The sequence below is a fragment of the Pleurodeles waltl genome, chromosome 10, assembly GCF_031143425.1.
Source record: "Pleurodeles waltl isolate 20211129_DDA chromosome 10, aPleWal1.hap1.20221129, whole genome shotgun sequence".
NCBI classification, from domain to species: domain Eukaryota; kingdom Metazoa; phylum Chordata; class Amphibia; order Caudata; family Salamandridae; genus Pleurodeles; species Pleurodeles waltl.
In genome coordinates, this window is record NC_090449.1 from 423,228,339 (window position 1) to 423,243,029 (window position 14,691).

General features: G+C 48.1%; 1 protein-coding gene across 3 annotated transcripts in view; it reads left to right on the forward strand.

The window, feature by feature from the left end:
- Positions 1–14,691, forward strand: part of CFAP70 (cilia and flagella associated protein 70) — a 947,035-nt gene that overhangs the window by 297,741 nt on the left and 634,603 nt on the right. For all 3 annotated transcript variants that reach the window (XM_069210675.1, XM_069210677.1, XM_069210678.1), the window contains 3 exons: positions 11,280–11,379; positions 11,548–11,682; positions 13,751–13,909. In XM_069210675.1, coding sequence (XP_069066776.1) covers positions 11,280–11,379; positions 11,548–11,682; positions 13,751–13,909 — 394 coding nt within the window. The remainder of the gene's footprint in view (positions 1–11,279; positions 11,380–11,547; positions 11,683–13,750; positions 13,910–14,691) is intronic.

Below are 14,691 nucleotides of genomic sequence, written 5' to 3' on the forward strand. Positions count from 1 at the left end.
GCTTTGCATAAGATCAGTTCTTTAAGTTGAAAGTCATGAACTCAGGCTAGGATGTCAGCTGGCAGGGCATTGCCGCTGCAGGGGGACCTACTCTATGAACCTTGTCATGTTTGATGCCTTCCTCTGGTGGTGTCTCCAGCAGCTGAAGGACTAGGGCTGTGACAAAGGCCTGTATGTCCGATTCCTCTGCGCCAGTCGGGCCCCCTTGTTCCTGATATTGTTCTTGCAGGACCTGTTCTCCAAATCCTCTGCTTACGCCTAGAGGTCGATCTGTTGCCCTCTTAGGAAGAGGATCTCTTGTTGAAGCAGCTCTGTGTCCCCATCTTGTGTAATCACTCTATCCTCCGTGGAGGAGACCCTTATGCCCAACTCTGATACCTCGCACCGGACCCTTCTTAAATCCTGGGAGAGATCTTGTATCTGATAGAGACTTCTAGCTGCAGCTTCCTTACCTTAGAATTCCCTGGTGTCAGCTTTGAATCCAGAGTTTTTTCTGAGCAGTACCCTGTGCGTGCGCCGCCGGACGGCGTCGTTCAGATCCGCGTGCGTCAACCAGCTCCGCGTGCGTCGTCAACGTCGATGGAGCCGTCTATGACGTCATGGTTGTCTATATAGATGCTGTCTCGGTGTGCGTATGTCAGTTCTTTTCCTTCCGCGCCGGTTAAGCGCAGTTTTGGAAAGAGCTACCCTGCTTCGACGGTTTGGCGACGCTATTTTGGCTGTTTGGAGTCATGTCTTCAAGAAAGACAGGATTCAAGCCGTGTGGTGCGTGTCATCGCACCATGTCGGTGACAGATCCGCACCGAGTTTGTCTTTGGTGCCTGGACAAGGACCACGATTGGGCCATGGCGCCGAAGGCCTTGAGGGAGAGATCCCTTAAGCTTCTTGCGGCCCGACATTCGTCTTCGGTCAGCGCGACTCCGCAGAGGTCACGGTCTCGCAGTAGGAGGAGGTCGCGGCACCGCTCCCGGAGCCCCAAGTCCTCTTCCTCGCATTCGAGGTCATCGGAAGGTAAGAGGCATAAGAAGAAGTTCTAGGGAACGTCGACGTTCTGAGCGCGGTTCTGCGGAGCTGTCGCCAGGGTCGACTCCACGTCTTCCCCCTTTCCGGGGACCAGATCGACCCCGCTCAAATAAAAGAATTCTACGAGGCCATGCGTCTCGTTTTTGAGCGGGCTGTACCCTCGGGTGGGTCTTCGGGCCCCGTGGGGTCAGCAGGGGCCCCTTCGGATTCGACGCCGGCGGCTTCGGCCTCGGCACCGTTGGGGACCTCAGGATCTGATAACGGATCTGGATCGGCGCCGGTCTCTCACAGTCAAACTCCTTCGGCGCCGGGTCCGACGTCGACGATTCCGCCACCGGCACCCACCGGTGGCAACCCCATCCTTATTCTGGATGATCCAGAGCTTCGACGGAGCCGATTCAGCCCAGATCATTGTCTGAGCATTATTTGGAACAGCCAGACGCAGGAGAGGAATGGGAGAGGTCTGAGGACCCTTTAGAATCAGGATTGCAGCAGGACTGGTATGCGGATCTAGGGGAGGCCAGTGGACTGGACACATCTCCAGATACTGGTATGCTCTCTCCTCCTAATGTGGCTACGGAGGAGGGGGCTTCTTTCGCTTTGGTGGTGCGTAGGGCAGCTGAGGTCTTGGACCTAGATTTGCCTACGGTGCCAGTCAGGACGAATATCCTGACAGAAGTGCTTCAGCCAGGGGTGTCAATATCGGAGCCGTTGATGCCCTTTAATGAGGCCCTTACAGACGTCCTTCTGGGTACGTGGCCCAAACCCAGCACAGGGGCTCCTGTGAATAGGACGGTCGGCCGCTGCCATAGACCTGCTCCCAGCGACCCTAGTCTCCTGACACAACACCCCACTCCTGAGAGCTTGGTTGTCCAAGCCTCTTCTTCCTGTGGTGCCTTCCCTTCCGCTCCCCTGGATAGGGAATCCAAGAGGCTGGATCAGCTTGGGTAGAAGATGTTTTCTTCCTCCAGCCTGGCATTGAGGTCTGTAAACACCTCTTGCCTATTGGGCCGTTATTCCCATACTTTATGGGATACGGTGGCGCAAGTGCTGCCCCAGGTCCCGGAGGGCGTTCAGGACACTCTCACCTAGGCTGTAAAGGATGGGAGAGATGCAGCCAAGTTTACAATCAGGTGTGGCTTGGACACGACCGACTCGCTGGGCAGAGCGATTTCATCGTCCGTGGCCATACGTTGCAACGCCTGGCTACGTTCTACTGGTTTTTCAGGGGATGTCCAGTCCAGATTGATGGACATGCCCTTTGATGGCTCTCGCCTTTTTGGCGAAAAGGCAGACTCCGCGCTTGAGAGGTTCAAGGATTCTCGAGCCACGGCCAGATCTTTGGGCCTTTCAGCGCTGGCACAACAGTAGTCTGTCTTTCGCCCCTTTCGAGGCTTCGGGAGGGGCGTGGTACCACAGTTTAGCCACCGTCCTCATGCTTCACAGCATCCCGGAAGAGGACGTGGTCATGGTACCATCAGACCCAGAGGTTCTGGCCAGAGGTCGGCCGCCACACAACCCCCCTCCACTGCGCCCAAGCCCTCCTAGTGTGGTTCTGCGGGATCACGTCCGTCCAGTTGGAGGGAGGATTCGTTTTCATCTCCCTCACTGGCTTTCCATCACCACAGACAAGTGGGTCCTGCAGATCATACGGAAGGGCTACTCCCTCCCCTCCCAGTCTTTCCCTCCTTCTATCCCTCCGACAAAGGAATGGCAGATGGAGGACCATCTAGCTTTGCTCCGCGAGGAAGTTACGGCTCTCTTGGCCAAGGGAGCCATAGAAAGAGTCCCGATATCAGAAGTAGGCAGTGGTTGTTATTCCCGCTACTTTCTGATTCCCAAAAAGAACAAAGGCCTTCGCCCTATTTTGGATTTAAGGGACGTGTAAGGAAATTTCTCCTTGGCATGGTTACCCCCTGACTTTTTGCCTTTGCTGATGCCAAGTTCTGATTTGAAAGTGTGCTGAGGCCTGCTAACCAGGCCCCAGCACCAGTGTTCTTTCCCTAACCTGTACTTTTCTTTCTACAATTGGCACACCCTGGCATCCAGGTAAGTCCCTTGTAACTGGTACCCCTGGTACCAAGGGCCCTGATGCCAGGGAAGGTCTCTAAGGGCTGCAGCATGTCTTATGCCACCCTAGAGACCCCTCACTCAGCACAGACACACTGCTTGCCAGCTTGTGTGTGCTGGTGGGGAGAAAATGACTAAGTCGACATGGCACTCCCCTCAGGGTGCCATGCCAACCTCACACTGCCTATGGCATAGTGTACATTTTATTGTGAAATAAACCTCCAGAGGGCATCTTAGAGATGCCCCCTGAAACCATACCCGACTTCCAGTGTGGGCTGAACAGTTTTACCAGCCTGCCACACACCAGACATGTTGCTGGCCACATGGGGAGAGTGCCTTTGTCACTCTGTGGCTAGTAACAAAACCTGTACTGGGTGGAGGTGCTTCTCACCCCCTTTGTTACAGCACCCCAAGGCACTCCAGCTAGTGGAGTTGCCCGCCCCCTCCGGCCACAGCCCCACTTTTGGCGGCAAGGCCGGAGGAGATAATGAGAAAAACAAGGAGTCGTCACCGGCCCAGTCAGGACAGCCCCTAAGGTGTCCTGAGCTGAGGTGACTCTGACTTTTAGAAATCCTCCATCTTGCAGATGGAGGATTCCCCCAATAGGATTAGGGATGTGCCCCCCTCCCCTCAGGGAGGAGGCACAAAGAGGGTGTAGCCACCCTCAGGGCTAGTAGCCATTGGCTACTAACCCCCCAGACCTAAACACCCCTCTAAATTGAGTATTTAGGGGCTCCCAGAACCTAGGAAAATAGATTCCTGCAACCTAAGATGAAGAAGGACTGCTGACCTGAAAGCCCTGCAGAGAAGACGGAGACACCAACTGCTTTGTCCCCAGCTCTACCGGCCTGTCTACCCACTTCAAGAAAAACTGCAACAGCAACGCGTTCAACAGGGTCCAGCGACCTCTGAAGCCTCAGAGGACTACCCTGCATCTAAAAGGACCAAGAACTCCTGAGGACAGCGGCTCTGCTCCAAAGAAGAAACATCTTTGCAACAAAGAAGCAACTTTTAAAGAACACACGTTTCCCGCCGGAAGCGTGAGGCTTTCCACTTTGCACCCGATGCCCCCGGCTCGACCTGCGGAGAAACAACACTACAGGGAGGACTCCCCGGCGACTGCGACCCTGTGAGTAGCCAGAGATGACCCCCCTGAGCCCCCACAGCGACACCTGCAGAGGGAATCCAGATGCTCCCCCTGACCGCGACTGCCTGCTTCCAAGAACCCGACGCCTGGTAAAGACACTGCCCCCGCAGCCCCCAGGACCTTAAGGATCCAACCTCCAGTGCAGAAGTGACCCCCAGGTGGCCTTCTCCCTTGCCCAGGTGGTGGTTACCCCGAGGAGCCCCCCTTGCCTGCCTGCTTAGCTGAAGAGACCCCTGGGTCTCCCATTGAAACCTATTGCAAACCCGACGCCTGTTTGCACTCTGCACCCGGCCGCCCCTGTGCTGCTGAGGGTGTACTTTTTGTGCTGACTTGTGTCCCCCCCGGTGCCCTACAAAACCCCCCTGGTCTGCCCTCCAAAGTCACGGGTACTTACCTGCTGACAGACTGGAACCGGGGCACCCACTTCTTCATTGAAGTCTATGCGTTTTGGGCACCACTTTGACCTCTGCACCTGACCGGCCCTGAGCTGCTGGTGTGGTAACTTTGGGGTTGCCCTGAACCCCCAACGGTGGGCTACTTTGGACCCATCTTTGAACCCTGTAGGTGGTTTACTTACCTGCAAAACTAACAAATACTTACCCCCCCCCAGGAACTGTTGAAATTTGCACTGTCTAGTTTTAAAATAGCTTATTGCCATTTTTGCCAAAACTGTACATGGTATTTTGCTGATTCAAAGTTCCTATGATACCTAAGTGAAGTACCTTTCATTTGAAGTATTGATTGTAAATCGTGAACCTGTGGTTCTTAAAATAAACTAAGAAAATATATTTTTCTATACAAAAACCTATTGGCCTGGAATTGTCTCTGAGTGTGTGTTCCTCATTTATTGCCTGTGTGTGTACAACAAATGCTTAACACTACCCTCTGATAAGCCTACTGCTCGACCACAGTACCACAAAATAGAGCATTAGAATTATCTCTTTTTGCCACTATCTTACCTCTAAGGGGAACCCTTGGACTCTGTGCATGCTATTTCCTACTTTGAAATAGTAGATACAGAGCCAACTTCCTACAGGACGTCAATCTCTTCCTCAAGAAGGAGAAATTCAAGATGCTCACTCTTGCTCAGGTTTTGTCTGCCCTAGACCAAGGAGACTGGATGGTAGCGTTGGATTTGCAGGATGCGTATTTCCATATTCCTATCCTGCCAAGCCACAGGCGTTACCTGTGGTTCAAGGTGGGCCACGAGCACTTTCAGTTTACCGGGCTTCATTTCGGTCTCACCAGTGCCCCTCGGGTATTCACAAAGGTGATGGCGGTGGTGGCAGTTCATTTGTGCAGGTCATGGATTTCAGTCTTCCCCTACCTGGACGATTGGCTGTTGAAGGCTCCTACGCCCCAGGCTCTCGTCACCCACCTCCAGACGACGGCAGACCTCTTGCATTCGCTGGGGTTCACTATAAATGTACCAAAGTCACACCTGACTCCCTCTCAGAAGCTCTCTTTCATCAGAGCTGTTCTGGACACAGTGCAGTATCAGGCTTATCCTCCCGATCAGTGGGTTCAGGATATTCAGGTTATGATTCCGATGTTTCGGCCTCTATCCTGGATCTCGGTGAGACATACTTTGAGGCTGCTGGGACTCATGCCTTCCTGCATCCTGTTGGTCAAGCATGCCAGATGGCGCATGAGGGCTCTGCAGTGGGACCTGAAGTTCCAATGAGCACAGCATCAGGGAAATCTTACCGACGTGGTTCAGATCTCGGAGAGGACTGCGAAGATCTGCAGTGGTGGTTAGTGAAATGCGAGTGGGTCAAGGGCAGACCCCTCTCCCTTCCCCAACCAGATCTAACAGTAGTGACAGATGCCTCACTTCTGGGATGGGGCGGCCATCTGGGGGAGGTGGAGATCAGAGGTCACTGGTCTCCGGCGGAATCTGGGCTCCACTTCAACTTGTTGGAGCTTCGGGCGATCCGGCTAGCATTAAAAGCATTTCTTCCTGTTGTGAAAGGGAAGGTGGTGCAGGTGTTCACGGACAACACTACCGCAATGTGGTACTGCAACAAGCAGGGCGGTGTGGGGTCGTGGACCCTTTGTCAAGAGGCTTTACGCCTCTGGACATGGCTGGAACAGCAGGGCATGACCCTTGTGGTTCAACACCTGGCAGGTTCTCTGAACGCCAGAGCAGACAAACTCAGCCGAAAATGCTTAGAGGATCACGAATGGTGTCTCCATCCGGAGTTGGCGCAAGGACTCTTTCAGAAGTGGGGAGAGCCTTGGTTAGATTTGTTCGCCTCTGCAGAGAACGCGCAATGTCAGCAGTTTTGTGCGTTGGGGTTTCCAAGGGGGCTATCGCTAGGCGACGCTTTTCGTCGCAAGTGGAGTTCAGGCCTCCTGTACGCTTTACCGCCTATACCACTTCTGCCCAGAGTTCTCAAGAAAATCAAGAACGACCGGGCCCAAGTAATCCTTGTGGCTCCGGATTGGGCACGGAGAGTTTGGTATCCAGAGCTTCTCAAAATGAGCATTGGTCCTTCAATCAGGCTGCCTCTTCAGGAGGATCTTCTGTCGCAGCAGCAGGGGAAGGTTCTCCACCCGAACCTGTCAACTCTGCGCCTTCATGCGTGGAGATTGAGTGGCGACAGTTGATGGTTTATGACCTCCCTCCCAAGGTCTGTGATGTCATTCTGGCAGCCAGGCGTCCCTCTACTAAGTCGATCTACGCCTGCCGTTGGAAACATTTTGTTTCTTATTGTTCAGAGAGGTCTATTGATCCTTTTTCTTTTTCTCTGTCTAACATCCTTTTGTTTATTTTGTCTCTCGCCCAGCAGGGTTCCTCCTTGGGGACTCTCAAGGGCTATCTTGCAGCCTTATCGGCTTTTCTTCAGTTTCCTGATCAACCATCTCTGTTTAAATCACCTATAGTACAGAGGTTTTTGAAAGGGCTTGTACATCTGTTCCCGTCTGTGCCTTTCGTTATACCCCAATGGGATCTTAATTTGGTTCTTACCTTCCTTATGTGTGCTCCTTTCGAGCCCTTGCATAACTGTCCTCTCCGGCTGCTCACTATTAAGACAGCCTTTTTGGTGGCAATTACATCTGCCAGGAGAGTGAGTGAGCTGCAGACTTTATCTTCTAAACCTCCTTATCTCATGACATATCCTGACAAGGTGGGGTTAAGAACTTGTGCCTCTTTCCTCCCCAAGGTGGTGACCCCTTTCCATCTGGGTCAAAATATCACCCTGCCCACCTTCTTTGCACCACCGCATCCCTCTAAGGAAGAGGAGCGTCTCCATCGATTGGACCCAAATTATCGTTCTATGATGACCAACTCTTTGTGGGGTACGTTGGTGCAAAGAAGGGTCGAGCAGTACAGAAACGATCCATTTCGCGCTGGGTCGTTCTCTTTATAAAAATATGCTACGCTTTGGTGAAGAAGCAGCCTCCTGAGGGCTTGAGAACAAATTCCACTAGGGGGAAAGCTGCTACCACTGCGTTAGCACGTGGCGTACCGGTGGTGGACATCTGTCAGGCCGCCACGTGGGCTTCTTTACACACGTTTGCAAAGCACTACTGCCTGGATAGCCAGGTGAGAAGAGAGGGGCATTTTGGCCATTCTGTCTTGCAGGACTTCCTTGTATAAAAACAAAAAAAAAAAAAACTCCTTCAGACCCACCGCCATGGGTTATAGCTTGGGTATCTATTCTAAGGTAAGGAAGCTGTAGATAGAAGTCTATCAGATGAACAAGTTACTTACCTTCGGTAACGAGGTATCTGGTAGAGACTCTATCTAGCTGTAGATTCCTCACACCCGCCCAATTTTTTCTCATGTGGATATGTGTGTATATATATATATATGTTTATATGTTTATATGTGTACATTTGTATATTTTTGATTTTGGCAACTTTTGCCTTTCTTATAGGCATGAAAGTGTTTTTACTCCAAACAGTCAAAGAGGTTAAAAGTGTATTGGTTGGTTCTTCCTTTACTCTGCGTTTCTGGCGCGGGAAGTTGTGGAAAAGAACTGACGTACGCGCACCGAGACGGCATCTATATAGACAACCGTGACGTCATAGACGGCTCTGACGACGCACGCGGAGCTGGTCGACGCTCGCGGATCCAAACGATGCCGTCCAACGGCACAAGCGCATGGTACTGCTCAGAAAAAACTCCGGATTTGAAGCTGATGCCAGGGAATTCTAAGGTAAGGAATCTGCAGCTAGATAGAGTCTCTACCAGATACCTCGTTACCGAAGGTAAGTAACTTGTTCTTCACCACTTGCAGGTCCTCCTTAAGAGGCGAGAAAAGGGTCTCCAAGAACGAGCGCGTTACCTGATCCTCTTGTCCCTTGCCCTCTTGGGTGCAGGCGTTTTTGGTTTCCGTGGGTCTGGAAAGCATCTCCTTCAGGGTGCATTCCTTCTTAGCATGGGCCGCCGTCATGCTGATCTAGGTGTTAAGCCGTGACCAGACACAGTTGCTATAGATCCCGGTGCTGGGGAGCTGCAGCGGAATGTGTGCTCTGTGCTGTGGGGTGCCGCACGGGTTCTTGTGCCATCTCACACCTCCCTCTCCTGTCGTCCAGATGGTTGCCAAGTAGTGGGGGGCCACCAAGCAGGTTGCTCGTTGGTATAGCCCACCAGGCCTGCTGGATCTGGCTAGGGGCCTGTGCCCTAGATGAAGTTCTGTGCCCGCCACCCCAGCAAAGTTTTAACCCAGGGGAAATCTCCTGGGCTCCTGGGGTGGGCAGGCCCCCCAACCGTGGCCAAAGAGGGAACACGCAGTGGGCTCCTGCTCCCCCGCAATCCTCCGACTCCTAGGCCACCATGTTTTCATCACCTCTACACCCCATGGTGGCGTCTGGAGGGTGGTGTTGTCCTTCTTGCTCTGCTGCAGGGGGTGATATCCCCGTAGCCTATGGCGTTGGCTCCACCGTCGATCCAGGCCCCGCCGCCACCCCTCGGGCCCGCTGATGTCTTGTTGTTGGCATGGCCTCCCCAGCAACATGCGGATGGGAGCCACCACGGCCCCTGCATCAGGCTGGACCTCCGCCTTGGGCTCAGCGACGTGTGCTGTCCTGGGAAGCGATCAGGCTCCGCTTTCCCGGTCCGACGTCCTCCTATTCACTGCTGCGGCCATAGGAGTAATCAGGCCACTATCGCCTCTCCCCAGGCTGGCCCGGGTGGAGAATAGGGCCTGCACCCACTGCGCTAGGTGGCACCTGGCCCACACGGGATTGGATGAGCAGCAGCAACTGAGGAGTCCGCTTCACACAGGAAGGCACCCATTGGGGCACGACTACAGCTGCAGCATGCGTCGGAGGTTCACGGGGGTCCGCATTGCCAGAATCCCCCCAAAACCGCTATGGAATGCGTGGCAGGCATGGAGGGACCAAACAATATATCCTATCCGTCCGCCATCTTGATTCCATCCCCTGCATGTACATTTTAAAGGAATTTAGCCTTCCAACCACCTGGACATCATACACTTTTAAGTGCAAGAGGTTCTACATCTGGTGCATCTACAAGAATATTGACCCTGCCAGATGACAGGAGGTGGTAGTGCCCTCATATCTTTATTTGGCAAATATGGACTGCAGTTTTCTTCGGTAAAGGTATTTGTTATTCTTTATAGAAGAATGTGCTTCTCAAAACTTTTTTGTTTTAGAATCCTTGTTAAAAAGAATTTGTTGAAGGGATTATGAAGGTTTTCATCAAAGAAAGACATTCACCTCTATGGAGCTTAACATAGTGCTCTCAGAGTTGATGTGTCGCCCTTTTAAACTAAACCTTAAGGCTACTTTGAAGCGTATATTTTTTGAATCAGCTCTCCTGTAGCTATCACTTCTGCCTATTAGGTTAGCGAGATTTTGCACTATTTGGTATTGATTCACATAAAGTTTTCCACTAGACTAAAGTGTTTATGGAAACTCATCTTTATTTCTTCCCAAAGATTGTGTTAGACTCACGTAAGTCAGACTATTTGTCATCTGACCTTTTTCAGAATTAATTTTCCCCTGCAGAGAGGTCTTTACATTCTCTAGATGTTGAAATGGTTTAAAAATGTTCTTAGGATCATGCTAAGGATTTGAGACAATCAGACAATTATTTCTTTAATAATGGCTCTTTTGTACAACTTTGACCACTTTTAATCAATTTCTTTTTAAATGAATTGTTTTGTGTATTGTACTGTGTTATTGTAATGGCAACAAACTGTTGTCTAGTAAATACAGGACCCAAACTACAAGATGTAAAGCAGCTACTATTGTCTATTTTACTGCATATTGAAGGGATGGTCTTGCTTCTGAATTCAGTGATTTTGATCATGAAAGAAGTTCCTCTGAAGGACAAAAACTAGTTACCTGTAATCTGAGTTGTTCTCTAAGGAAATCTTCAACTAGTCATAAGAAACCCTCCCGCATACCTGGAGATGAGACATTGAAATTAGCTACAATTTTCACAGGATCCTTTACTTAAGAGAGAACTGACCTAACTTTCATGGGGTACAGGTGGAGTGCTTTCTGTTTTCCCCCCTAAAGGAGCAGTACCAGTTTTAGGCTTCTGTAAGCTGCAGGTTACTTGGCTCATTTGCCAATCTTTTCTCATATTTTGTTCCTTTCAAAAGGGTTGGTGAAAGACTATTCTTGTCACTTTGATTTAAATATTATAATAATTCCATGGTTTCATAACTAGCTATGTTTTAAAAGAAAACTTGGAGAAATTGGCCAATATAGCCTGCTCTAGGCCGCCAAAAACATAGTTTTTGGGTTTGTTTAAAATTTACTTTCCAAAAAACAGTACACCACATATATTTTATAAGACATATTCAGGATCCTGTGTGTGGGTGGGGCAATTCAGTGCTTATAAATATTATGAAGATTCTGCTTGAAGAGCACTAAGATTACAAGTAACTATTTCATTTATATTTCCTTATTATTATCACCTCGCCACAAAGGGAAGAGCTGTCCTTTTGTAGCAATCAATAAAAGTAGTAGTTTTGGTATCCCTTCTTTTCCCCTGTATGGACATGCGAAACCATATGATGGAAAGGCAGCACTGTCTCCTTCCTTTCTTTTGCAGTTTACAGAAGCGTATTGCTGAGAGACGGTTTTGGCCTGTTGAGATCATGAGGGTCCCACTCGCCAGCACTACCAAAGGCAAAGCTGGAAAAGCTGATAAGGTGAGCATTCACCACACTTCTCTACAGGTTCAAGATCCAGATTAGTATGACTTAGCTATGAGGCTTAAAAGGATAAACATATTTCCCCACGCCTCAGCCAATGTGGATAATCATATGTCCTTAGCAAGATCAATATTTATCAATTTCATTTGCCCTTTGCTTCTCTAGTCAGAAGAGGAAATTCCAATAGCCTTCCATGGTGTGGCCTTCGTGAACTTGGTTCCTCTTCTCTATCCTGGTGTGAAGAGGATGCGGGGAGCTTTTCGTGTTTATGCTTTCAATGAATCTGAGGTGGTGGCAAAGGTAAGCTGCTTGGATGTTACTCTCCTACTTCCAGGCATGCCTCTTGGCGTTTGCTTATGTAGTTTTATGTTGGTGCTCCCTAGAAGGCTCTGTATGCCATCATTGCTTCCTCGTTATATAGCTCTTTTTTTCTTGGCCTTTCCTTTATGCTCTTTTTCTAATTTTTCTAAATGATTATTTTTTTAGTTTTTAGTAAGAAGAAGGTAAGGTCCCACTGAATAAATGAAATTATTTATGCCTGCTTGCCATAAATTCAGTAAAGTTCATAAAAGGAACAGTAAAAAGAACCTTTGTTGCTCCAATTTGAGTTTTATTTTGGAAGACAAATAACTCTTGGTTGAGATACAACAGGATGGATCCCTCAGAAAAGAAGAAAACACTCAGCAAACACGTTTTTCGCCCCACAGGTGCGTACACCACGGTTTTCTCAAGGCTGAAAAAGAGAAACGTCATACGATTAAAAAGATAGTTCAGTTGTATTAAGAAAAAACTTTGAGGAGAGAAAGCAACACTGAAATGTGAAACCCAAGGTCCGTAAGAAAGATCGTGCATTGGAGAACATAAATCTTCATTCCAAGAAAGGCATGTTGGAGAGCCAAGAGAATGGGAAGTAGAAAATTTAAAAGGAAAAGTAATTACAAAAGCTATTTGATGTGGCTATTGCAGGCTGTAATTATGTGTAATGAAGCAAATAATAAATAACAAGAACATGCAAAAGACTGTTAGAAAAGGTGTGACCAGAAAAAAAAAAAATGTACAATAAGAAAGTAATCATGAAACAGTGATGATAGTGCTGATGCTGACACTGAAGTCGGTGTGGGAGAGTTGCAAAGTTGTGCTCATAAGCATTATACAGAGAAGAGGATAAAATTGTAACTAAATAAGTAAATGCAACATACCATACTGTGTGGACAATATTTGACTTGCAAAGTAATCTGCTGTATAGACACTATTTCAATAGATAATCTGCAATATGAATACATATGGTCGGCTTGTAGCATTAACATAATCCAGGAAGTACCATTGGTAGTCAAACAGAAAATGTCTTAAAAGGAAAAGAAAACAATCAAAATACTGGTGCCTCATATTACATGACTGTTTCATGATTACTTTCTTGTTGTACATTTTTATTTTTTCTGGTCACACCTTTTCTAACAGTCTTTTGCATGTTCTTGTTATTCCTTATTTGCTTTATTACACATAATTACAGCCTGCAATAGCCACATCAAATAGCTTTTGTAATTACTTTTTCTTTTAAGTTTTCTACTTCCCATTCTCTTGGATCTCCAGCATGCCTTTCTTGGAATGAAGATTTATGTTCTGCGTTGCACTATCTTTCTTACGGACCTTGGGTTTCACATTTCGGTGTTGCTTTCTCTCCTCAAAGTTTTTTCTTAATACAACTGAACTATCTTTTTAGTCGTATGTCGTTTCTCTTTTTCAGCCTTGAGAAAGCCCTGGTGAACGCGCCTGTGGGCCGAAACACGTGTTGGCTGAGTGTTTTCTTCTTTTCTGAGGGATCCATCCTGTTGTATCTCAACCAAGAGTTATTTGTCTTCCAAAATAAAACCCAAATTGGAGCAATAAAGGTTCTTTTCACGGTTCCTTTTATGAACTTTACTGAATTTATGGCATGCAGACATTAATAATTTCATTCATTCAGTGGGACCTTACCTTCTTCTTACTAGTGTATTTCATTTGGAGGACTAGGGTCCATGTCCTCTGGCTAAGCTCCCACGCCTACAAAAAAGGCATTTTATACAGGAAGTTTGTGGCTTGGACCCTTTCTTTCTTGGAGCATTTTTTAAAGTTTTTGAATGTCTGATTCTTATTTATTTATTCCCATTAATAGATCAATTTCCTTTCTTAATTTCTGTCCTTTTTCGTAGTTTTCTCCTTGTCTTTGTCTTATTTTGTTTTCGCTGGCCAGTTGTTCACTTTATTTCCCTTATTTTTTTCTCTTTTTGCAGCTTTCTCTTTCTAACTTTGGTCCTATATTTACTTATTATCATTGATTTTTCTTTTGTTGTTTATTCGTTTTACACATTTTCTCTCATTTTTGTTTTAGACAAAATGTCATACAAGTGTCATGCGTGATATTCTGCGTCGCACCAGCTTAGCCAGTAGACTGGGGGTTGCCCCTCCAGGAGTAGGCTCCCCTCATGCCAAAGGACCTCCTAGTAGGGCTCAAAAAGAGGACAAGGCCCTAAAGGACACTATGCGCAAGGTGAGAACAGGTATTCTGTGTTTATTTTTTTGGCTCATAGTTGGCAGAGAAATATCTGCACAACAGGCAAGACCTTCTCTTAAAGAGACGTCACTCAAATAATTTTGTGGGGACCCCAGTGTGGGCAGCCCCACTCCATGTCTAGGCCTGTCCGCAACCATGTGTCACAAGCTGCCCAAGCCTACAATGTTTTTCTTTTTTTTTTAACTAGACACAGATATGGACTGCTTCTAACACTCCACCTTTTTTGGGGCTTGATTTAGTTTTTGTTTGGCACACTGCCAGCACGTCTGCACCAGTTCTCCCACTGCATTCTGTTCATAGTGTTTTTGAATTACTCAGAAGTGAAAGAGTTTGTTCCACCAGCTTTGGTACTGCTGATGGTTGCATTTCTAGGCACATGTTTCTGGGAACTTGTTCATCTTCAGCAGAAAGTTGCAGGTAGGTTTTGGGAGCTGGGCTTGAAATACTGCATGTAGTGTATCAAGTGAAGTAACACTCCAGAGAATGCAGATGCATCAAGGAGTGCCTCATCAACCACATATCTCCTAGAGGATGCAAACAATCACCAGCCCATTTAGTGTGTCCCAGAGCAGTAGTGGACTTGGTTTCCCACTGTCATTAAACTCTTGGTATTCAGCCACGGCCTCCTTCAGCTTGTCAGCTATTTATGCTTTATTGTTTTTTTAGGCTATTATTTAATTGCTAACAATAAGCAATTCATGCTTTGCCTGAGATCCATCTGGAGGGGATGTGGCCTGGAGGTTTCTTAAAGCAGCTCC